The sequence below is a fragment of the Mytilus californianus genome, unplaced genomic scaffold (assembly GCF_021869535.1).
Source record: "Mytilus californianus isolate M0D057914Y unplaced genomic scaffold, xbMytCali1.0.p SCAF_2, whole genome shotgun sequence".
In the NCBI taxonomy this organism is placed as follows: domain Eukaryota; kingdom Metazoa; phylum Mollusca; class Bivalvia; order Mytilida; family Mytilidae; genus Mytilus; species Mytilus californianus.
Window position 1 is genome coordinate 48803433 of NW_026262668.1, and position 25044 is coordinate 48828476.

General features: G+C 33.6%; 1 protein-coding gene and 1 long non-coding RNA gene across 5 annotated transcripts in view; one reads left to right on the forward strand and one right to left on the reverse strand.

The window, feature by feature from the left end:
* Positions 1-6189: 6189 nt before the first annotated feature.
* On the reverse strand, positions 6190-13233 carry LOC127729933 (uncharacterized). Its single transcript, XR_007994899.1, has 2 exons — positions 13119-13233; positions 6190-6777 (listed from the first exon to the last, which is right to left on the reverse strand). It is a non-coding gene; the product is annotated as an uncharacterized LOC127729933 (long non-coding RNA).
* A 53-nt stretch (positions 13234-13286) lies between these two features.
* The window catches only part of LOC127729914 (INO80 complex subunit D-like), a 325825-nt gene continuing 314067 nt past the window's right edge, over positions 13287-25044 (forward strand). For all 4 annotated transcript variants that reach the window (XR_007994896.1, XR_007994897.1, XR_007994895.1 and 1 more), the window contains exons 1-8: positions 13287-13376; positions 15092-15349; positions 16222-17807; positions 18731-18842; positions 21232-21450; positions 22656-22759; positions 23644-23777; positions 24523-24706. Coding sequence is in view for 1 of the 4 variants with exons in the window: in XM_052237849.1 (XP_052093809.1) it covers positions 15132-15349; positions 16222-17807; positions 18731-18842; positions 21232-21450; positions 22656-22759; positions 23644-23777; positions 24523-24706 (2557 nt within the window). In the remaining 3 variants the exon portion in view is untranslated. The remainder of the gene's footprint in view (positions 13377-15091; positions 15350-16221; positions 17808-18730; positions 18843-21231; positions 21451-22655; positions 22760-23643; positions 23778-24522; positions 24707-25044) is intronic.

The window sequence follows — 25044 nt, forward strand, 5'->3', positions numbered from 1 at the left end:
TAATATAAAATGACTCTATTTAAACCAATCCTCTCAACAAGAAAAAAAAAGATTCACCCGAAGAAATTTGAGATATAAATGTCACAGCGAGGTGAGGTGACATGATTTAAATACGCTAAATAACAAAGAATTTTCATGACACCGAGGCAAATTGAAGATAATCCATTAAATAGTTAGATCTTTATCTACAAATCGGAAATGAGATATCAAACTCTAGATCAAATTATTTCTAAAATTAAAGCTGAAACATATTTTATTTACCTTCATATGTATTTGCTCTTTATATGGCAACTGAAGTGACTTGTTATCTCCCTTTTATTTTCACAATACTTATAGATAGATTGGCGCTGTCTTAATTAAGATAACTTAAAACATATATTGTTTGATTGTTGTATGTTGAATGTTAGGCGGCAAATATATCATGCTTTTTTATGATAACTACTGTGATGTAGATAAGAAATGAATTTACACCTGCTCTCTACAAGACTAACACACTAAGTCGGATTCAAAAGATATCAGTCCGTATCATCCGCCTCAGAGCCGATCAGATTTTTTCTTCTTTGCCTAAATGCCACATTCTAGACACAGGAGCAGCGAGTACCAACTTGAGAGTCTTTGGATTGCACCAGACGTGGATTGAGCCCTTGACCTCCCGCGATCAAACCGAATACGTTACCATGAGAACACAGAAGCAGTTTGTTAAATATATACCAGATGCAAGAGGAGGGCTAATGTCCACTTTAATAATCTGTTTCTTTCAAGGAATAAAAAAATTGAAATTTTAATATTTAAGAGTCTATATAATATATTTTTAACATTTCAATATTTACACATTCCATTTTCAAAATATGGGCCCTATGTATTGCCTGTGAACAAGATTACATTTTACACGAAGTTCGGCATCGAAGGACATCTTTAGCAAACCTGAAATATTAATTGGTATCTGAAAGACATTAAGCATGACAATGAAAAGGCAGTTTTTGCCAAGAATGTCTATCTTATGAGTTTTTTGTATAAATACTCAAAATTTGCAAAATTCTATCAAAATTGCAGTTCTGAGTTATCTTTGGACATGTAAAAGTTGGTCAAATGTTTATAGGAATAAGACATAATTATAATTGTTAGATCGATCTCGAATTACATCAGTGAAGCTGTAATACTGTAAATTAAAATACAAAGTTTTACAAAAAGGAAGTTGAAAATGACACTGGTGGAAAACAAGTTCAACGGAATTGGGCTACATCTTTCATATTTGACCATTATCAACATAATGAGATGTAATGTAATTGCAATTGATTATACAGATTATCGTTTTGTTTTCATATTCTTTATATACTAGTCAACAAAAGAAACGATACAAGGCAATGCATTTTCCATATATAATGAAATTGGATACACTGTACCAAGGTAAATAGTTGGCCAATTGGTCTAATATTTACAGAGTGTTATTTTCTAATCAAAACCATTGATTTAAGGCAAATACGCGAATTTTTCTTTTTGCAATTTTTGTTATTTTAAAAATCGTATTTTCACCCAAAAATTCAATCATCGATATTAGACCTTAGCAATTTAAATAATAAGGGTGACTTGGGAATCAATCTAATCAAAATATAGACCTCTGATTTCGTTATCCTATGTACGAGCAGGCGAGTTAATATAGGTCTTAATTTTAATCAGATTGACTGCATGGGGAATAAAAAGAATATGGTCACTTAGGTCTTCTTCCGACCGGCAGTCAAACCCTTGTAAAAGTGTGGCGTCCTTTTGGCTGTGCGGGATGTACATGTACGCAGCTACGTCCGATCAGAATGGGAACGTTAAATCCGATTACTCGTGTAAAGAGAGTGCCATGCTCTTTGCACGCCAAAGACCATTGCAAAAACTCTTGAAGGGGTCCTTATAATAGCCTGTTGCAATGTCACTATCCAATATACCCTAATTTTCCAGTGACAGTCTAAATTTTCCCGACCTTCATCCCATGTGGCCTCAATTGCAGGACCTACCTATTTATCTATTGTTAATTTGTTCTCGGCCTGAATATGCATGAAACATTTGCCACTGGACCTCTATTACAGGACCTACCTATTGTATCTATGGTTAATTTGTTCTCATCCTGAATATGCGTGAAATATTTGCCACTAGACGTTAAGCAACAAACCATCAATCAGTCAATCATTAAAATGTTTAGACATTGGAAAATACCATTATTATATGATAAAAATCCCACATTCTGGGCTTTTCAGAGACAAAACCATTGTGTCTGTGTGTGGCTAATCACTGCCTTTCTAAATTCAAAATAGAAAAAGAGAATGAGACAAACAGCACATCCTTTACAATTTGGGAGATAAAAATCATTATTCCATGATTGGTTGAATATTTGGTAAATGAATGAAAACTCATAATTGGCAATTGATCATAATTTTAGACAATTTCAAAAATGTAATCATTCATAATTATGAATACCTAGTTAATTTATTTATACCTAGATAAGAAGATGTGGTATGAGTGCCAATGAGACAACTCTCCATCCAAGTCAAAATTTATAAAAGTAAACCATTATAGGTCAAAGTACGGTCTTCAACACGAAGCCTTGGCTCACACCGAACAGCAAGCTATAAAAGGGCCCCAAAAATTACTAGTGTAAAACCATTCAAACGGGAAAACCAACGGTCTAATTTATATGAAACGAGAAACGAGAAACACTTATGAACCACATCAACAAACGACAACTACTGAACATCAGATTCCTGACTTAGGACAGGTGCAAACAATTGCAGCGGGTTTAAACGTTTTAATGGTACCAAGCCTTCATCCTTATCTGAAACAATAGTGTAACATCACAACATAGAAAGACACACTATAAAATATCAATTGGAATGGCTTAACTCAATCAAAAGACATATTAACACCAGTGAACATACACTGAACAAATAAATTTGATCTATGATACAATGTAAATACAAAATAAATAAACTAAGGGAAGAATAATTAAAGTAACATGTTATTCCGCTGTGAAATGTTAAACAATTTAAGAAAAACAATATTCTTGAACAAAAATATCAGCCATTTGCAATTACTTTAAACGCAGGTAAATGAAAATAATTTTGTTGTCAGGTATACGTGTACAGTTCAAATGGAGAAAGGAAATATTTTTACAAAATAAATAATTTTGATGTTCATAGTACGAAGAAGTGAAAATTTATGGTAATACCAAACACTTATCGAAGCTGGTATATAGACCAGATATAACCCTGAATAAGTAAACATTAAATAAATGAATGAAATGACCCCAAAGGTGGATTGGAGTATAGAAATATGGTAATCCATGGAATTCTACCATCTGGCAGTAAAACCCATGTTCGAGAATGGAGCCCACTTGGTTATGCATACGTATAAATAGTAAAATACGTAGTCACGTTCAGTCGGAATGGTAAAGTTAAATGCGGTGCCTCGTGTAGGAAGAGTGACACCGCCATCTGCACGTTAAAAAACCATTGCAACCACTTGTTCAGGGGTCTGTTAGTAGTCTGTTTCATTGCGAAAATTCCTTTTCGAGGTGTCTTTGAAATTCTGCCCCTCACCATGATCATCCAGGTTTACCCACTCTATTAGATTATTTCTTATTTGTTCTCGTCCTGAATATTCATGAAATATCTGTCACTGTGCGGTTAGCAAACGACATTCAATCAACCAAATCCGCATATATGATTATACATCTTGCACCTGTATATGCCTAAAACTCTTTTGCAATGCTGGTTTTGCCCTTAAGCCATTCAGGACTACTCACAAGCCATATCGCATTTTATGAAACATGCTGAGGTCTTAAATTCAAAAGTCTCAAATAGTTAGCCTCATATGACTCGCTGATAATAAGGATCAAGCTACATCTTATTATCTAGTAATTAGGGGTAACAGTTGAACTGACTTGCAACCACTATGCCCACACAAATGGAATTGACTTTCTGAAAATGCATTATGTTTTTGAGATTACAACTAGATACTATAGACATAGTAGAAAGTTATTGTGTCAAACGTCTGTATATCGTTTATTTGTGTCGTTTGTTTTCTGTCTCATTGGTACACACCCCGCATCTCATTTGAGGCTGCAATTTCGTTATTATCTTATAAAAGATGATATCGTGTTGATTTTTGAATGACTTATCATCTATAATTCATTGTATTTATGTTTAACTTGCTAGAGATTTTTTTCTGGTAAAAGAGAGACAACTTTAATGTATAAAATGTCTGGTCATCGATGCATCATATTTACAACGTTATTTTTTGTCGGTTTTGTATTTTTAGAAATCTCTAGACTTTTGTGGGGACATGGGTATTGTTTAATTGGGAGGGGGTACAAATTTGATTTTCAAAAATAAATTCTTGTTCCTGTATTTTTTGTATGTTTTTAATTAAGTCGATAAAATTGTTTGAGGCGAGAAAAACACATGCTCTCACCACTGAAGAAAAATGGTCGGTGCCTTACGAAAAGTGTGAGGAACCAATTTTGTACTTCTACAGGGTAGCATAATATACAAACACACTTACTGTATGGTACTTGTAAAGGACCCTTTTTCAGTTTTGAAATACTTATGAAAAAGTGAAATGAATTGATAGTTTTTATCAAAAGTGTTGGTACACGTAAAGCATTGTACAAAAAAGTACATCTGAATCGTGTATTACAAATCTATCATAACGAAAACAGGCTACATTATTTAGGTTCATTTTTTGGCATTTTATTAAACTTATATCATTTAGACTGCTGATCTTGAGTTCAGTACAGATCTCACTTGTTATATTAGAAAATAATATTCAAGCAATGCTCAAACCAAAAACTTACTGGATCTTGATCATTGTATTAAAAAAAAATCTACACAATATATACAAGAGTTTGTATTTGAAATTCCACACAAAACGTTTAAAATACAAGCGCGATAAAAACCAAATAATACGACCCAATGGAATCAACTTTTTTTTTAAATTGTCATGAACTTTTTGGGTGTTTTTGATGGTGCTTTCAATTCGATTGACAGTTAATGACTTTTTCGACTTGTACGCTCATCAAAGAGAAGTTTTCTTATTTGAATAAAAGGTAATATGGTCATCGTCTTATTATCTTTTTATGAAGGTCAATTTTGAAGAAAGGGATAAGTGAGACATACGTCAAAGAGACAAAGCTCTATACTAAACGACACAGACAATAATCAAGAGACACGTATCTACATACAATAATAGAAGGTTGAAGATATTTTTTGTTCTTTTAAAAAAAAATCATAACCTCTCGTTCTTGCAAAAATGTTGAGATCTCATGTGACGATATGGCTACAAACATCACATCATGCCGAGATTGAAGAAGCCGGAAGTAATAGATGTGTTACCAAAAATTATGTTTCTGCTTTGTAAAATAGAATAGGTAATTCCGTGTTACCAAAGAATGGAGGCACAAGTTTTTGAAAATTATAATCACTGTATTTACTGTTTAAATTCAGTGCATTCTTGTGTGTGCCGTTCTAAAACAGGTTTTTTTTAATGTGGCCGGATCGGTAAATGGTTAATTTATGCAACGTGTTCGCCCTTTGTTTATTTATCAGCGTGTTTGACTTTTCTCTTTGACGTTTAGTCGTGCAAGGCATGTGCATCATTCAACATGTTAGGTTATTTAAACTTTATGTGCTTATTTTGCGCTGTCGGCATTTTTTCAAGTAGAATTCAGACTGCTAGAACAGTTGAAATAATTTGATGTTGTTCCTTATCGGTTTCGGAGATTTCCAACATATATACTGGTTTCAAGTCTTTGGTTATATTATTCAATATAATATTTGCCTTCTATAATCATACCAATCGTTAAAGTTTAGAATATTGGAAATGCTTCAAAAATATTGTTATTTTTTTAAAACAATGTTACATTCACAACAATATAAAGTTCATATATAAAAGAGAGGCGAAAGATACCAAAGGGACATTCAAACTCATAAGTCGAATATAAACTGACAACGCCATTGCAAAAAAAAAGACCAAAACACAAACATCAGTACCCAAAACACAACACAGAAAACTAAAGACTGGGCAAACATAATTGGTGGAACAACAAAGAAGTTTCATCCACATTTTGTACGCAAAAAATAGCTAATTTTTAAAACATCTACTCATTAAAAAATCGCATGTGTAGAAAAGAAAATAATCAACTCCCAATGTGTGTTGAAAAGTATATTATTTTTTAGCTATAGTATTAATTAAAAAAATGTCTTACTTAACAAAATACAAAAGACCCCCTCATCTTCCTCGGTCGTAAAATGTCCGATTTCTTAGATTCAGAAACAAATTCGGTGGTGCATTGGGTTATTTTTTTTATTTTCATTTTGCTATATTGTTAGAATATTTATCTAAAGGCAAAATAAAATTCTTTTGGTGCTACGCAATTGTTGTGCCTTTTGAATTGTCGACAGTGAGGTAGACATATAGTTGAAACAGGACTTGGATCGACGTTTCTTCCTAAACGATATTTCGTTAATTTCTTATGTAGGTTAGTGAATACCGAAAGTAATTTGACCCTCTTCTTCTGAACATAACAGAAGGAATGGAACGCCTCTGACCTCTCCAGCTGGGTAATAAATTTCAGAGCCACGTGCACCAGTTTTCCTTGTTAGGTGATGGTGAATAGTCGAATTCACCCATTTCTTCATCAACGTAGGAAAATTCGTCAAACACATCATCAACTCGGCCAGTCCTTGTGAACCATCTGACGCAGAATTTGATCAGCACGGGTTGTTTTGTATCTACCTGAAAGAAAACAAGAAATGAATAACGACAATCAAATAGGAAAAATCAATGGAATCGGACCCGTTTGCTTCTGATTTATTCTAACTCATAAAATTACCTTTCCGTGCTTTAACTATTTCAAAGACCGCCAAAAACATACCTCAGATGAAAGGAAAAACTCTGGTTTAAATGTTTGTCCGAATTTATTGCTCTGTCTTAAATTGCTGGGTTTACATGTCTTCATCAGGAACGGATTCAGGGGCCACCCCCCCCCCCCTTCTATGGCCAAATATTTGTGGGGCTTTGTACATTTTTTCAGTGGGCCCTTCAAATGTCCAACCACTCTTTTTTGAGTATTCAGGGCTTGCCTTTATTCAACAATATACTGATGAAAAAATACGGAAAAATTCGAACACTGTTATATTATAAAACATGTATGCTGACAGTTAAAGCAGTAAAAAATTAAAGTTTTACTTGAGACATTTTTCGGTGGCCGAGTGATCTAAGTAGTTCAACTACTGTACAACTAGAAGAGAGGGACGAAAGATATCAGAGGGACAGTCAAACTCATAGATCGAAAACAAACTGACAACGCCATGGCCAAAAATAAAAAGACAAACAGACAAATAATAGTACAGATGATACAACATAGAAAACTAAAGACTAAGCAACACGAACCCCACCAAAAACTGGGGGTGATCTCCGGTTCTCCGGAAGGGTAAGCAGATCCTGCTCCACATGTGGCACCTGTCGTGTTGCTTATGTTATTACAAATCCGGTAAATAGTCTAATTCGCCTGTCAACACTGAGGCTGTGAGTTCGAGCGCGGCACGTGACGACTCAAATCTTTATTGACTATATAGAATTGCCAGTTTTCCTGTCGAAATTCAGTGGTTTTCTCCGTGCACTTCGGTTTCCTCCACCAATAAAAACTGTGGTCACCACAAAATAGCCAATTTTGCTGAAACCACGTTTAAACACCAATCGAATTAAAATATAGATCTCCGATTTCGTTATCATCTTATATACACGATCACGCGAGTTAAGATAGATTTGAATTTTAATCAGATTGGTTAAAACACCAAAAAAGCAATCAATCTTAAGATTGTATCACTCAAACCTTTTGCTCTTGTATAAAAGTTAAGTTTTGTTGTTTGTTAGGTAGTAGAAAGGCGAATGATACCAAAGGGATATTCAAACTAGCAAGTCGAAAACAAACTGACAATGCCATGGCAAAAAACGAAAAACAACGAAAAGACGTACATGTAACTGTACACAAAACACAACACAGAAAACTGAAGACTGAGCAACACATTCCCCACTAAAAACCGGGGCTAATCTCGTGTACTCCGGAAGAGTAAGCAGATCCTGCTCCACATGTGGCACTCGTCGTGTTACTCGTGTTAGTACAAATCCAATGATAAGTCTTTTTAGGTAGGTTACATTCGAGGATTTTGGTTACGACAATTGGAACATATCCGTCGTCATCTGTAAATTAGATATTCCATAACGGTCAATCAACTCGTTATGGCGACCCTAAAATTTACAAAGGGATGATTTCAACTTCATCACTTGGAATTATTCGTTCAATAGCTTCCTTGTAAGCAGCAACCCTTTATTAAGGAAATCGAGATAGGAAACGCAAGCTCTGAAATATCGTATAAACTTGAAGATATATAATTCATTTGCAGGCGTATTTGTGTGTATTCATAGACCCATTCAGATTTTAAAAAAAAATGTTTTTTTATCAACGACATCACAGCCTTCACCCATTCGGAATGACCAACTATGTCTTCTTTATCGCAAATAGCCCATTGACTGGCATAACCTTCGACTGACCCATCAGTATTTTGAAGTTGTGTTTCCAATTGATGGATTCGCGATATTTCGAGTCTTTGGATAAAACATTTCGCAGAGATGTGTTATTGACAATGTTCAGGTCACCAGTAATGACGTGGCCAGCCGGATTATATATGAATCTGGAACTAGCGCAGGTGTAATCAGGATGTTTAGACTTTTAAGACGTCAATATTGAGATCCTGCAACACGTGTTTGTAATTGAAAATTTTAGTTGCAATTGGTTTGGTATATAGGTATAAGAAATAATAGGTACCGACTGATCTTTAAAGTAGGGAGGTATTTTCGAGTAAACTGATTTATGATGTGGGATGTTGCCCAAGTTGATGGCATCGAGACCTTTTTGGAAAAGGAAAGTTTAAGAAAGGATCTTTTCTGATTGGCTATATCCGAGATGATAGCTATAAATTTGTATTGGCTTGAATGGATTTGTTACAGTGTTTTCCAAACATATTAAGCTGTACAGAGAATGAAGTTTTGAAAGAGGTAGTGAATAAAGCTTCGTGCGAATGTGATGAATACCCAACGGATTTTATATAAATGACAGAGGTCATTAATAGATATCATGGAGAGTGGGTGATGTATGATGACGATAACGATGACTTCCTTATAAACCATTAATTCATTATAAGCTATTGAAACATTAGCTAATAAGGAATTCATGGTTTATAGTTTCCCACAAAAATCCGTTTCATGATTTGATTGCCTATAGGAAGAACTATTGTTACGCTTTCGATGTGTATAGTAAACGATGGTTATACTGGTAAATGATTGTTATGGTCCACTTGGCCAACAAGTAAACTTAACATCAGAACAAACTCAAATAAATACATGCAGTGAAAGTACACAACTTATGACTATGGCATACTTTTGTTCTTTTGCCTTGAAGCTCACCTTCTGTATACTAAAATTTCGGCTCCAATACCTTCTTGTAATGCCACAAAACTTATCTATATATATGGATTCTGATTTAACTAATGCAGCCACATCAAATGCTTAAACTGTGCCTGCATGTTATTCCAACTAGTAAACTTTTGTATTGATATTAGTGACGACCATTTGCTATACTGGAGGTGAAGGGATAGGCTTGTGTACTAAAATGAAAACAATTTGGCGCGGCAAAGCCGAATAAGCCAGACTATCAATCAGAAAAAATGGATATTCCGTTCGCAAAAATAAAAACCCCGCCCTCCCCCCTTTTTCCACGAAAATCAAATTGTCGTCACCATGCTCTGCATTTAAGTTAAGACGATCCTAGATAGCGGCAAAATTACTTTAAACTTCAAGTATTCTTAGAAATACTAATTTTGTTACGGCTACCATTTTCTCGGCTCGGCATTCTGAGACAACTTGGTGATTTTCAGCTAATAGTGTGTTCCCGATCCTCAATTATAAATACTTTTTTACGAACTTTTGTGCCGTTGGGTTCCTGTTTCATTGAATTGACATGTACCCCAAAGATTCTTGTATTCATGCTTGATCATATTACCGTAATAAAATGTAGCATATACATATACAGATAGCGGCTTATGTAACCAATTGAAGGGCGGATTAATTAAAATACAATTATTCCTAAAATCACAAACAAACGTAATATTAAAGTGTATTACATTTCATTAAAATGACTATACAGTTGATTGTTAAAAAACGATTTTCTGGTTAGAAGTAAACCAAAGAGAAAAAAATTAAACCTAAAAAATTTAAACTTTGAAAGTGCCAATATAGTGACAAATTCAGTAAAGAACAATAAGAAGGCACTAGGCATAGGCGGATCCAGGGGGGGGGGGCCTGGGCCCCCTTTCGTGGGAAAAAATTGGTTGATTATATAGGGAATCACTGAAGCATGACTGGAGCCCCCCCCCCTTAGGTCAGTCAGCGGGCCCCCCTTATGAAAAGTTCTGGATCCGCCACTGCAGTATAGACACTATTCCATACAACACGGATCCATATAAGGTCTCTTTCTTTGTCAAGAGCATAATACATTGGAACCAACTGGAAGACAGCATTGTATGCGCAAATACAGTTGAGAGCTTGAAGGCAGCTCTCCAACACCGTCAATAAGTGTCTCTCTCTCCCATTGAATAAAAGCCAGAATTGGTATTTTCAACGTATACATACAGATACAGATACAGAACCTTTAACATAATCATAACAATGCATTATCCTGCAAGATCATACAAAGAGAGACAACTCCATCATTCTCTTATTGCAATACGGAGTATATCTCCCAGTTGATACGAGGCTTGTGTTTCCTATCATGATTTCCTTGATAGGGGGTTGCTGCTCACAAGGAAGCTATTAAACCAAGAGTTCCAAGTGGTGAATGTGAAATCATCCCTTCGTAAATTTCACGGACGCCATCACGAATTGGTTGACCGTTATGGAATATCTGTTTGACTTTCATAGATGACGACGGATATGTTCCAATAAATTTGTCGTAGCTACAATCTCGTCCCCTTTCCCCCGAATGTGACCTACCGAGTTGACATATCACCGGGTTTGTACTTACATGAGCAACATGACGAGTGCCACATGTGGAGCAGGATCTGCTTACCCTCCCGGAGCACCTGAGATCCAGTTTTTGGTGGCGTTCGTGTTGCTTGGTCTTTGGTTTTCTATGTTGTTTTGTGTACTCTTGTTTGTTTGTTTGCCTTTTTATTTTTTAGCCATGGCGTTGTCAGTTTATTTGTGACTTATGAGTTTGAATGTTCCTTTGGTATCTTTCGCCTCTCCTTTGCAAAAGTCACGATTTCCGAGCTGCTTTCTTCAGCTTACTAAAATCATATACATCAGTTGTTCAGATTATTGATAAATGGCTTTCTGCTATTTTTAAGAACAGGGCATCCTTATAAAAAGTGCATTTCATCTTCTACTGTTTCTTTTAATAGGCGCAGTACATTATCTGTCTTGCTTTATAAATGCAAATATCGATCTCTTTCTATTTTCAGATAATGATCACGAAATCTAAATTTGGCAAATAATCTTTTGCTCATCAGAGACTATATTAAAGTAAGTTCAAACTCATAGTGCATTTTTTTTTCCTGTATATTCTCAACTTATTTTCATCTTAAATTGTCTCCTGTTTTATTGTTGTTTATTAGTTCTTCCTTAGTGCCAAGGACCTATACATTTTGTTTTCAAACGAGATTTGCTTCATTTTTACATAATTTAATTTCATTTTTGTTTTTAATATATTAATATTATATAAAATAATCTAAAAAAATCTGGTGAATTCAATAGTTAAAAATTGTGAAATCAGAATTCTTCAACATGTTCAAGGTTTGGCAGTTCAATGACATAGCTGCTGATTCTTTAAGACAGCAATCCGAGCCAAATTGTTTTATTTTCATTATCATCATTATACATGTATGAGGGTGCATTGTGGATGGGGGTTAACAAAATAGAGAATAATGGGCAAAAAATATAAAAAATAGACAAAAATTGACCAAAAAGATTAGAGAACTTATGAGTTGCTTAAATATAACGAATTATAAAGCAATGAATAATGGGCAAAAGTATAAATAATAGAGAAAAATGGCCTAAAAAATTAAAGAATACAGAAATGAAGGACCCCATCCAAACCCTCTTATATCCTGAGACTACTATAATATGTGTTATATAAGTCTCAGTTATCGGATATTGACGTTCTTGTTCTGACTTCCACTACTAATGTCTAGACCAACTTAATATGGTTTAACGATATATAAAAACAAAGCAAGTTTCCCTTTCAAACCATACAGCAGCAATTGAATTTGAAATATGCAGAGTGAGACCTTCAATAGAATTCGACAAGGGTACCTGACAGGCATGACAGGGAACTGCATAACATATTTTACGCGAAATATATGGCGATCGATTTCGGTGTATTCCCTCTATGATACCTCTTATATAAGTCTATACGTTTCATCCAATCGGAATCTGTGTAAGAAAGAACGACTGTAAATTTAGCCAATCAAAGTAAAGATTACTAAAAATTAGGTTGTTCAGGAGGAATTCCTAGAAAATGTATATTTTTGAGAAACTTCATTTTTCTGAAATAAGCATTGGTTTTTTGTCAAAGTGATACTATACTTGACTCCAACAATCCATGTGCATGATTTTATAATGCATTTAATCGTAAATGTTGTATGACTGGAGAATTTTTGTGTAACAAGAAGGCACTACTCGGAGATCCATGTTACTATATTTAGTAATTTAAATCATCCATTTCAACGTTAACAGGGTTTGCACATACAAACTCATGGAGCTCTGCGATAGCGCACTACTTATCAATGATCAATGTATGAAGCATCTAACTCTGCGAACTGAATTAATAATAAGAAGCACACTTTCTTTCCTTAAACATTAAATAAATTTGCCAATGGAAGGGATTCCCTGGGAAATTATGCTGTGAATCAACCCTAGAACGTGGATGTCCCGAAACTTATTTTTCGTAGCGGAGGAACCTGTGTAAAAAGACAGCTATTTAGTATTGCATATTTTCTGAAATTATAAAGGAATCTTACCTTTCCATAATTTGAGAATATTTTCCCCAGTCAATGTTTACATTGTGGTTGATGAGTTACAACACAGGTGTCAAAAATGTGTCCCACAGCTTTATACATAGTACATGTTTGTAAACAAACCCTTAAGTGGCCTCTCAACCTCATAAATATTCATAATTTACACGCATATCTTGGCAGCCATTTTGATGGAAGACATTTGCAATCTAAAAATATTTCAAATATTTTGATAAAACATCAAAATAATAAACGATGTGACAGGTGAGACACTGAAAAACTATTCCCCAAGAATAGAACTATATTTCAGACCGTAAAAAATCCAGTTCTTAGCAGTGGTTCTAAATATTTTTTCAGGGAACCCCCTTTGACTACGATGTTTTTTCATCAATATTTTCGTTGTTTTTAAAGGAAAATGATGAAAAAGGAAGGTTATTATTTCTATAAAGTATTTTCAAACAATCTAAATGGACTTGATACAGTTTATAGTGACTTTGAAGTCACGATTCTAACAATATTGACAAAAACAACAATTCGTGTTTTTTGTTCAAAATGGTTTTGGGAGTAAACGTAGAAAATATTAAAAGTGAAAATATAAGATCATCTGAAATAAGTCAAAGAGATGCATCCCCTAAAAAACTAGAAGTGTTCTTCATCATTTACTATTAGTCAGTTGTTGGTTTAACTACGAAAACAGCCTTGGACGAAAATTTGTGTATTAAAAGTTTAAATTAAAGTGCAATCAATCACTTTCGTGACTGTACCTTAAAAATCTTCACTATAAATTGACATACAGTTTAAAATCAACTTCGGAGAATGAAAATACTTCTAGTAGTGGTCACTTTAATATTTTGACATCCCACTTGTTTAACACCTAGTTAGTCAAAAGACTACAAGTCTATAGACAGCAATGTTCTCTCAGGACAGTGCTGTCAGAATATTTGTTGTGACTGCAGCATTTTCATTGGTCTCTTTAACTTTAAAAATAAACCTGCAATGTATTAATTTCACATTTAGTTATGAAGTGATAACTTTCATCAAGTTGAAGATTGCCTCCCAGAAGTAATGTAGTAGATCAACATTTCACCACATTCTGCAATTACTAATTGATTAGACTATCATTTACCTGTATTGACCTTGTTAGAACACATAATTGCATAGATGTGGATTCATTATCGCTTAATCTGTTCGCCCATATAAAATTAATTTATTTTCTGTTTTGTTGTCCATTGTTATAACATGTATAAGATGGATTTATGATATAATTTCTACAAGAGTTTTGAAATTAAAAATTTTTCAATTAGTGCGTGAATGCAGCAAAAAAACGGAAGCATCTTTGTCACACAAGTGTTTGTGTTCAGGATTTCAATATTTTAATTTTCAATGTTTGTACGTATTTACTAGATAAACAATTTTCTATTTTTATAATACAACTTTATAACACTGTGCTTGTCTTAACAGTTTTGACTGAATATAAACTCTCGTACAATCCCTGATTTACTATCCATATCTTCTGTCTTTGTTGTGATGACAGAGTAATAATCTTTACCACGACTTTTGAGGATCTTACTTCCGAGCATTTAAATTTAAAGGTAACACAAGATTACATCAAGTTATTTGCTTTGTTATTTTTTAGGTAAAAATAGTAAAATATGGAATTACTGTTTTGTTTATTTGCGCCTGAATATTAGATCATTTTTTTTTGTCTGCTGGACATTTTGACTAATGAATGACCAATATTTGTCTCACCCATATCAAACTTGTCAGATTTGTTGAACAGTCTGGCACATTTCTTTGAAGTTTTATTCAATGTAAACCCCTCCTCCCCCTAAAAACCAAAGTAATACCTCAAAAATATGCTAGCATGATACCTTCAAAATGAAAAGTTGCATAGGTGTAAAAATTAGTTGTATAGAAAATGATCATGAAATGTCCATGTATGAACAATGTAAAAATTCAATTTTTCCTTATCTTTTCAGGCTTATATCAGTCGCTTACTTTTACTCCGCTTAGGAGATAATGTATGAAGGGAAAAATATCCATTATTCCTCATTTGACAAGAAACCGCTATGTTCCTTCAGCACTAAAGTATGTAATCAACATCGCTTGAATGGCTACGCCTTTTGTGTACGACATATCTTAGAGGATCCGACAGCACCATTCAGAAGATGTTCTTATGTTGCTAAATCTAGTGGACAAAAATGTACCCAGGCTATTCCAAAGCATGAAGACAGAGAGTAAGTTAGTTCTTATGAGCAATGAGTGATTCAGATTGTTGTTGCTAAACTGTAAACATCCAGTAGAAACATAATATGCTTATTCAAGACGAGAACTATTTATACAATAAATCTAGTGATACTTGTATGTTCAGCAGATTTGGATGACCACGGGAAATAAGTTCCTTTGGTCTCACAACAGGACACCTACAGACATTATAGACCAATCAAAGAGTATTTAATGTACAAAGAGTGTTTCCAAGACAGAGCTTCAGATTTAAGGTCTACATTCCACTAAGATGTGGCTGCATACATTGCTTTTGAACATGTATAATTCAGGACATACATGTAGGTCTTTAACTGTTTAACAACTCCATATACATATAAATATTTCTAGTTGATCACACACACAGTTAGATTCAGATAGAAAATCTTTTTGAGTATGTAAGTGATTTCAGCTGTTAAGTTAATTCAATAATTTCTATAAATAACTTTTAATCAGAAAATGTGCATCTGATACAGAGCAGTGTGCATGTTTAATCAAACTTGCATGTACTTCCCACTGTCTGAGTAAGGATATTGCTTAATTTTGTATTACTACATGTATTCCTTGAATTTTCCTAACTCCTTTGAAAACTATTTACTTTAATCCATTTGTAAGTCATATATATTAGAAGTTTTCAAAGTATTAAACATGATAACCAAACATGCTAAATGCATATATTTTTAAAACAACAGGCTTACAAATGAATGAAATATTTGTGCATTCATCCGCATGTTTCTAAAGTTGTCTACAGTCTAAATGGTGACGACAAAATGTTCTTCTGTTGTTGCTACATATGGGTTTCATATTTAGTATACCTAACTTTTAAAATTGACCTATAAAATTTCAGGTACTGCAATAACCATATGCAGGTTCTTGGAATGATACCTAGAAAAGAGAAGAAGGTGAAGAAAGATAGAATTACAGAAAATATGTTGTCTGATGTAAAGATACCTTTCCAAGATAGAGTAAAGTCACGATTCAATATTAACAAGCTTCAGAATGACAATGCTTTGCATTCAAACCCTGCAGATGACCCAGATGATCCGTATGCATTTCCAGATTCATCAGGAGACTCAAAGATCATTACAACTATTGTACAGCCCACAACACCATCATCAGCAGGTGATTCCCCTTCGTCAGCCAATCATCCGTTTGTAAAGTCACCAGGTGACTCCTGTGGCAGTGGGTCATCTATTGCAAAATTTTACCCTGAGTTGGCTGAAAAATTGGAAAAAATTAAACCAAAGAATGATGCTTTAAAGCTGAAAGACAAAGGGAAAGATAAAAGTTCAAGAACCATGAATAGTTTACAAACAAGAATAGCTCAGAATAGAATAAAGTCAAAGCGAAGGGGAACACAAGATTCATCGTCTCAATCACAGTCTCCCTTGCATTTAGGGAAATCCCCATTACACCCAGGATCTTTGAATGACATATATTCAGGTTTTGCTAATCATATTGATTTGGACAAGCCACAGAAAACTCCTCCTGCTTACAATCATTTTGATGCTTCTCCAACAGAGCCTACAAAAAGTGCTAATATTCCTGGAATAGAATTGAAAAGGCCTCCACCTTCTTACTTTAGACAACCATTTGACAGAGCTCCTGTCATGGCATCCGTAAATTCGCCGGTTGTTTCTATTGAAGAAAAGGTTGTGAAGACACAGCCTACTGTTAGTTCACAAAAGCCAGTTCAGTCAATCAATCATAGTGTTCAGATGGAAATACCACATGGAACCCCTTTACAATCACTACCTGGCATGTCAAACAGACTGCCGATTCCTAACATGCCAAATGCATTTAACCTTGATCTGGGGACATCTTTGCCTAATTTTGCTGCCTACTTGCATGCAATGCAAGGTAAGAATCAATATTTGGCAGGACTGCCACCACAATTGATCCCTTCATTGAACCTCCAGCCTGGATCAGTTCCATTTATAAACCTTAATTCTGCGTCAGCTACAGGTAATTTAAACCAAAATGTTGGAGAAAAGTTGGTAACACCTCAATCCATTCCACAGCCAGACATTACTAAAAGGCCATTACCACCACCACCGCCATTATTATCACCTTCTGGTCTTACCAATATTTTTCCAGCAGTGTGTGGAGGCTCTACAACTACAACATCTGTCACATTTACAGCCCCATCACAACCAATTAGACCACCGCCTCCACCATACAGCAGTGCTGTGGCTCAGGCACTTAACAAGCCTCCTGTTGCGACAGTAGCCACTAGTAAAACAACATTTACGAAACCTGTATTGAATGTGATACCTAGTGTTAACACTTCACTGATGTCTGCCAAGCCGGCAAAGATGAAGCATGTTCTCTCGGATCAGGAAATCGACAAGAAGATCAAGACAGAAATGGCCAAGAAGTACTACAATGCTTTCCTCAAGAGGAAAATCTACAATCATTCTCTGTTGAAAGCCGGTAAGTAGAAACAAGAGAACATCAGTCATGTCAAGTGTTATCCTTAGAAGTAGGTAATTATAATTAGCTAAATAGCCTTTTCTTTCAATTTTAAACTAAAACTTTAGGGAAAACACTGGTGGATCATATTGAATTTTTTGTCAGCTTAATTTTATGGATTGGTTTATAAAGTATAATAAATTAGCCTTTTGGTTAATGGTTTGATATGTCAGAACAATTACAAAATATGATTTTTGCTTATGAATAAAAAAGAGGAGTATTCATGTATATGTCAATGAGACAAGAAAGCTATAGTTACATGTACAAGTACTATAATAAGAAAATGGGGGCAAACCATACATTTATATATTTACAATGTACTTTTATAAATGTTTTGAAGCTTAAGACTAAACATGCCTTAGACAGTCAACTATATTTTGTATTCAAGCTATTGTTGGGGGTTTAAATATATCTAGTGAAAAGAACTGACAAACAACAGTTCAATATATTCAAAGGCATGAAAGAAGATGCATCATGTAAAAATAGTCAAAACAAAGTTTGAAACGTAATTAGCATGAAAAGTCAAAACTTTATCATCTAGTTTATAATTTTGATTATTGCAGGAATGCACTTTTATTTATTTTTTTGCAATAAGAGAAAGGGCTGTTTGATGAAAACAATTATTTGTGGTAGTAAGGCACCTTTTCAAGACAAATCAACCATACAATTAAAGAAATAGAAGTTATATTGTGAAAAGTGAACTGAACACATGTTTTGTGATTTAAGTAAGTGCCTCTCAACCTCCACCCTTATTTTCTCGAACAGCCCTATTATTGTTTTATATTTTATGAATGTGCATTTTATGTTTTACAAATAATGTTTAAATAAGTTATCAAGTGTAAACAATTGGACCAACAATCATTATAACAAATTTGTTGACTCAGGTATAGACAGTTCAGATGATTCCAGTGATGATGAGAAAAATGGTTTGTTACCATGGCAACCGAAATGGTTTTGTGCATCATCCGATGAAGAAGGGATGGATGAAGAAGAAGAGTAAGAAATGTTTTACATTTATATTTAATTTGAAATGTTCAAAGTCTTTAAAAAAAGGAAACAAAAGAATTACTGTTTACATGAACATAAAAACTAGAAATAACTGATTGTTACAAAATAATGGGAAACACCAGACATGCGAAAGTGAATTTAAATAGTAATAAACTGTGAAGTGCATTTTAGATTTATGTACATGTATTAGTGAAAGGAATTCAAAAATAAATGCAATGTTAATGTTTATTTTAACATTTTTGCCAGTCAAACATGTCAAAGAGAGTGCAATTATAAATGATAATTTAAACGTTTGAATTTTTAAAAATCTTATGAGTTCACAGTTGTGTATGTACATGTAAATACAAATTCAGCTTAAAATACTGTTTGAGGTGATTTCACTCAGTTGATGTACATGATTGTGGGTGATTCACCACTCTGAAATACATCTTAATCAATACACATGCATAAAAAAAACAATATAAGTAGAGGCCATATACTTGCCAATGAGAGTTTTTTATTCAAAAATATCAAAGGACAAGAAAGTAACTTGTTTTGTTATGGTCTGGAATGTGCATGAAATATTTGCCACTGGACATCATGTAGAGAATAATCAATCATTGTTTGGTTGCTGTATTATTGACATTTACATTGTACACTACATCACCTTTTATATATCTTAACCCTTTCACCGATAGCTGCCCAGACAGAAGCTACTCTGAGACGATGGCTTCCCTGGCTACTATTACTCATGTGGGAGATCTTCATAATAAATGTCAATGAAAACTTGTCTGTAGTTATTTGTGTCTTTATTTCATTCACTAACACCATGTTCACAGTTTTGTTCATGTTTTGATAATTTTTTCTTCATAAAATATTCAAATTTTCAAATTTTCGGCATTATCTAGGTGAAATTCTCAAAATTCTGCTCTTTGACCCAAAATCATAATTTTTATACGCCTGTCAAATTTTTGACGGGACGTATTATGTTATACAAATGTCCGGCGTCCGTCCTTCTGTCTGTCCGTCTGTCTGTCCGGCGTAAACATGTCGCACCGTAACTCTAGAATGACTTATCCAAATTTCATGAAACTTAACATAGTTGTTTCTTATGATGGTCAAACGATCTGTATACTTTTTGGTGAAAATAAGATTAAAATTTTTTGAGTTACGGGACTTAGTAACTAAAACAGGTGTGTGTTTTTTTTCACATGTCGCGCCGTATCTCAAAAACAATTTATGATTATTGCTTAAAACTTTACACACTTCTTAGTTATATTAATCTTAAGATCTGTATACTTTTTGGTGATGATTCAAAATTTTATTTTTGAGTTATTGAGTATTTTGTTAAAAAGGGGGAGGGGTTTTTCACATGTCGCGCCGTATCTCAAAAACAGTTAATGATTATTGCTTAAAACTTTACACACTTCTTAGTTATATTAACCTTAAGATCTGTATACTTTTTGGTGATGATTCAAAATTTTATTTTTGAGTTATTGAGTATTTTGTAAAAAAAGGGGGAGGGGTTTTTCACATGTAGCGCCATATCTCAAAAATGATTTATGATTATTGCTTAAAATTTTACACACTTCTTAGTTATATTAATCTAAAGATCTGTATACTTTTTGGTTTTGATTCAAAATTTTATTTTTGAGATATTGATTTTTTTTTTTTTAAAAGGGGTGTTTTCACATGTCGCGCCGTATCTCAAAAACGATTTATGATTATTGCTTAAAATTTTACACACTTCTTAGTTATATTAATCTAAAGATCTGTATACTTTTTGGTTTTGATTCAAAATTTTATTTTATAGATATTGAGTTTTTTGTAAAAAAAAAAAAAGGGGGTTTTCGCATGTCACGCCGTATGTCAGAAACTATTTATGCTTATTGCATAAAAATTCACACACAAGACGATGGGCGTATCATGCGCTCATGGCGCAGCTGTTTATTTAACCCAAAACGACAAAATTTTGAAAAATTTAATGAGGCTGTACAAATTCCTTACACTGAACGATGTCCATTCCAAGTGTTTTGTACATAAAACGACATTTTATGTCAAAAAAGTATACTAGTTTGGCTTCAATTCTTCCATATTCTTTCAAAAAAATTGTTCCCTCATTTCAAATTCTCGTAAATTCCGTAAATTTCCTCTGATTTTGACACGGTTTTCAACAAACGGAAGCGCCATGTTTACACTTTCATCGGGGTATTCAACAAAGAAAGATAACTCGTGTTTGCACTGTTTTGAGCGGGAAATATAAAAGAGGTATTCCGATCCCGGTAAAACAGGACTCATCGTCAGCTGTCTGAATCATGAATCCCGGTAAACCGGGACTCATCGGTGAAAGGGTTAATGGACAAACAAATGATTCATTTTGTTGATTTCTTTTTTTCAGTCAAAATGATGTTATACGAACAACTAAGCTTGCATTATTGCGAGCAAGATTACGGAGACATTGTTCCCAGTCTCGGAAAGCCTTCAAAGGGAATGTTAATGAACAAGTGTCCAGTAAATCAGCTACAATGTCACTCATAAATTCTGCTAGAGAGAGTGGTAAAGCTACTGTTTGTGTCATAAAGGAGAAAACAAATGAACCACAACCAAGAGTGTTCAGGTAAATAAAGGCAACAGTAGTATACCGCTGTTCAAAAGTCATATATCAATTAAGAGAAAACAAATCCAGGTTACAAACTAAAACCGAGGGAAACACATCAACTATAAGAGGAAAACAACAAAATAACAGAACACAGAAGTGCAACAAAAAACAAACAGTTGTATAATTTATATACTAAGAGAGAAAAATTGTTGAGCCTCTAGTTTGTTGATTTTTATTGTTAATTGAAACCATTAGTGTTGATACCTAATGAAGTGCATGTTTTCAATTTATTTATTGTTTAAAGTCAGAATCTGTGTCTTGATGAACCAATAATTTTTATTGAAGACCTCAAAATGGAATCTTTGAATTATTTTACAGTATCAATGATTTGTTTAAACTTTTAAGTGATATGAATTTCTCAATTTTTGCTTTATACACCATGATTAATCACAATTTAGGTAATTGTGCTAAACAATTTTAGGAATCGGCATTGGAAAAAATACACAAGTTATTACCAGTCAACACTTATAATTTAGTCATACACATATTTGAATTAATGTGTTGTTTGGTCACATATATAGAGAATATCCTATGGCTTTTTCAATATCACATCCATATCGACCTGAGACACCAATATAATCCCAAGAGCTCTGCTCTGATTTAGGGTTGATACGGTGTGTGATATTGAAAAAGCCATATCATATTCACTTTATTATATACCTCAAGTAAATGTTTTTCACATGACATCACGTAATACAGATTAGGGGTTTGATAAAGTCTTTGCAACAGTGACTGATATTGATGACGTGACATCATAGAGATTAAAGGTGTGATAAATTCTTTGCAACTGTGACTGATATCGATTTCATCATGGATGGCTGATACAGCACGATTGCCGTTGACCGTATTACACATACAATTTATCTGTATTTACTACTAATTATGTAATAAATGTGTATATTTTTTGCATATTTAATATCTTCAAGTATTTATTTTTGTAAAGAATCAGTAGCAGCACAGAATATTCTTGGTCAACAGGTAACAAAAGTTAGAAAATGGCAAATTGAAAGAATTCTGTGCCAAAATGGATGGCATACGACAAAAAGTTATTTTAATAATATACAATTAATTATTCCACTCAAGTGATTTAAACAAAACTTACACATCGAACATACTTTATAGGTTTTCATTGACAGGAATGATTCATTGTTTTCTATTTTCAGGTACAAAAGGCGAGGTTTGGATAGAAGGCAGTGTCTGTACAAGAATGACGAGGAAGAACAGTGCCCAAATTCAGTTGTTCCTTGTGCTAATCATTGTCTTAAACGTATCCTTCAGCATTCATATATTTTTGTTCTGAGTAGTCATTTAGGCCTTACAACAAAATGTTAAGTTGGATTTGCTAGGTATAGAAAAATAAGTAATGATATTTTATTGTCCCTTTTGCAGAGGAGGGGGCATTAAATTTTACCCTTGTCTGTATGTAGGTCCGTCTGTACATACGTCCCAAAATTAGTTTCTGTTCTCTAACTTTAGTTTGCCTCAACCAAATGTTATAAAATGCTTAAATACAATGCTAATATAACAAACACAGATCAAGTTTGAATTTGGGTGGCGTCACTTGCAATCTTCTAGAGTTATGCCTCTTTATAAATGGAAAAGTTTCTGTTCTCTTAATTTTAGTTTGCCTCAACTAAATGTTATGAAACTTAAAGTTCAAATTTGCTTGCATAACTTTTACAGTTCTCTAGTTAAGTCCCTTTATAACATTTTATACAAGCTGGGGCATCATCTGTGTCCCATGGACACATTCTCCATTTATTATCAATATTTGAGCCAACAATAACTGATTTTTTTAATGTCTGTTGTATTATGTCCCCAGCATAAGATGTCAAGTGGGCAATATCAGATACCATTCTAGTATATCAACTCCAATCCTATTGTATCATTTATAATACAACACATACCTAAAAGATGTTTTTCACTATGAATTTATTTGATGACTTTGGGAGTGAAATCTTTTAATAATGATTCCTCAGATAAGTGAAAAGGAAGACAATTAAAAAAAATTTAATTTCAATTGCAAACTAAAACCTGCTTGAATTTTTAAATAGATTCTGAAATTGTAAACTATTGCATCGTCAGTTATTTGGTTAAGGAATTACTTTTTACAGAATTGAAAGGGATATTTTCTTCCTTAACTGTGTACAGATATCATGTACAATATTGACCAGCAGTTATTTGATTACTGTACAGCCAAGACAGCAGACAATGTACAGTGTTGTATACCTGTGATAGATATCAGCCATGAACTACCTCTCTGTGTCAAACATGCCAGGGAAGTTGTAAGTAGATTTACAATTAAAACCCCAAATCTTATATAAAATGGATGGTACAATGTATATATCTCTTAACTGACTATGTTCCTTTGTTTGATACTTTGGATTCATTTATTTTCATGGGTTACAAATTTTGTGGATTTGGAAACAGTTTTGTATTTGTAGATATGTTATTTCGTGGATTTGACAAAGTCTGCATACATGCCTGAGGAAAATTTACACGGTGTTGATCATTTAAATTTGTAATAAAATAAAAATAAGAAGAGGTGGTATAATTGCTAATGAGACAACTCTCCACCAGAGACCAAATGACATAGAAGTAGTTTACCTTTTCCCACGAAATATACAAAACATTGGTACCTCATCAAAAATCATGAATCCACAGTACATTTTTATCAATTACAGATTATATAGGTAGTAAAAAGTCCTTTGTTTGAGATATACACTTAGATGAAACACTTGATAAATGCATTTGATATAAACATGACCAGGCATATGCATTCACAGTAAAATAAGAATGGACTTCTGAAGAAACAAACCAGATATTTTTAATCCATGATTGAAAAATTGTAAATGTACTTGAGGCTGTTCCACAAAATCATTTGTCTGACATGTCTGACCACAGGATTGTAATATTTAAAATTTTTTAATGGTTGTTTGGATGTTAGGCTGTTACTGTCTTTATATTCTTCAAAACGATTTTCATGGGTTTTGAGGTGAGCATTATTATTGATTGTTTTAATTATTTTAGGATGACAGTTACAAATTAGAAGAAGAAGAAATCAAACCTAAAAGACCCCGTAAGAAGACAAAACCCTCAGCTCTAACACGACCTCCAAAGAAAGGCAAAAAGAAAAAGAATCAGAGAAAATCTGCAGCACTTCAGGCTAACATTGACAGCATGGATACAACAGAAGATCCACCAACTGCATCAGGTAAACATGTCAAAATGTTAAATGTGTGGCTTTTTTAACTATATTTATGTCAGTCAGGGTTAAAATTTAATAACTTGTACAGGTAACTAATTCTTGAGGTAGAGTTATTGCCCTTTATAGGCATCCAGATTTATTTTACCTTTTTTAAAGAATGAATATTTTCTTATATTTTTGAATTTCTCTTGACTTCATTGGTCTAAATGAGATTCATTGTCTTATTTAAAAGTTGTCACAACTATTCATAAAAGTACAATGTCATTGACAATGGGCAATTTCAATGTCTGTTATTTTAAAATACTGCCTATTCACATGTTCAGCCTTCTGAGAGCAATTATCTA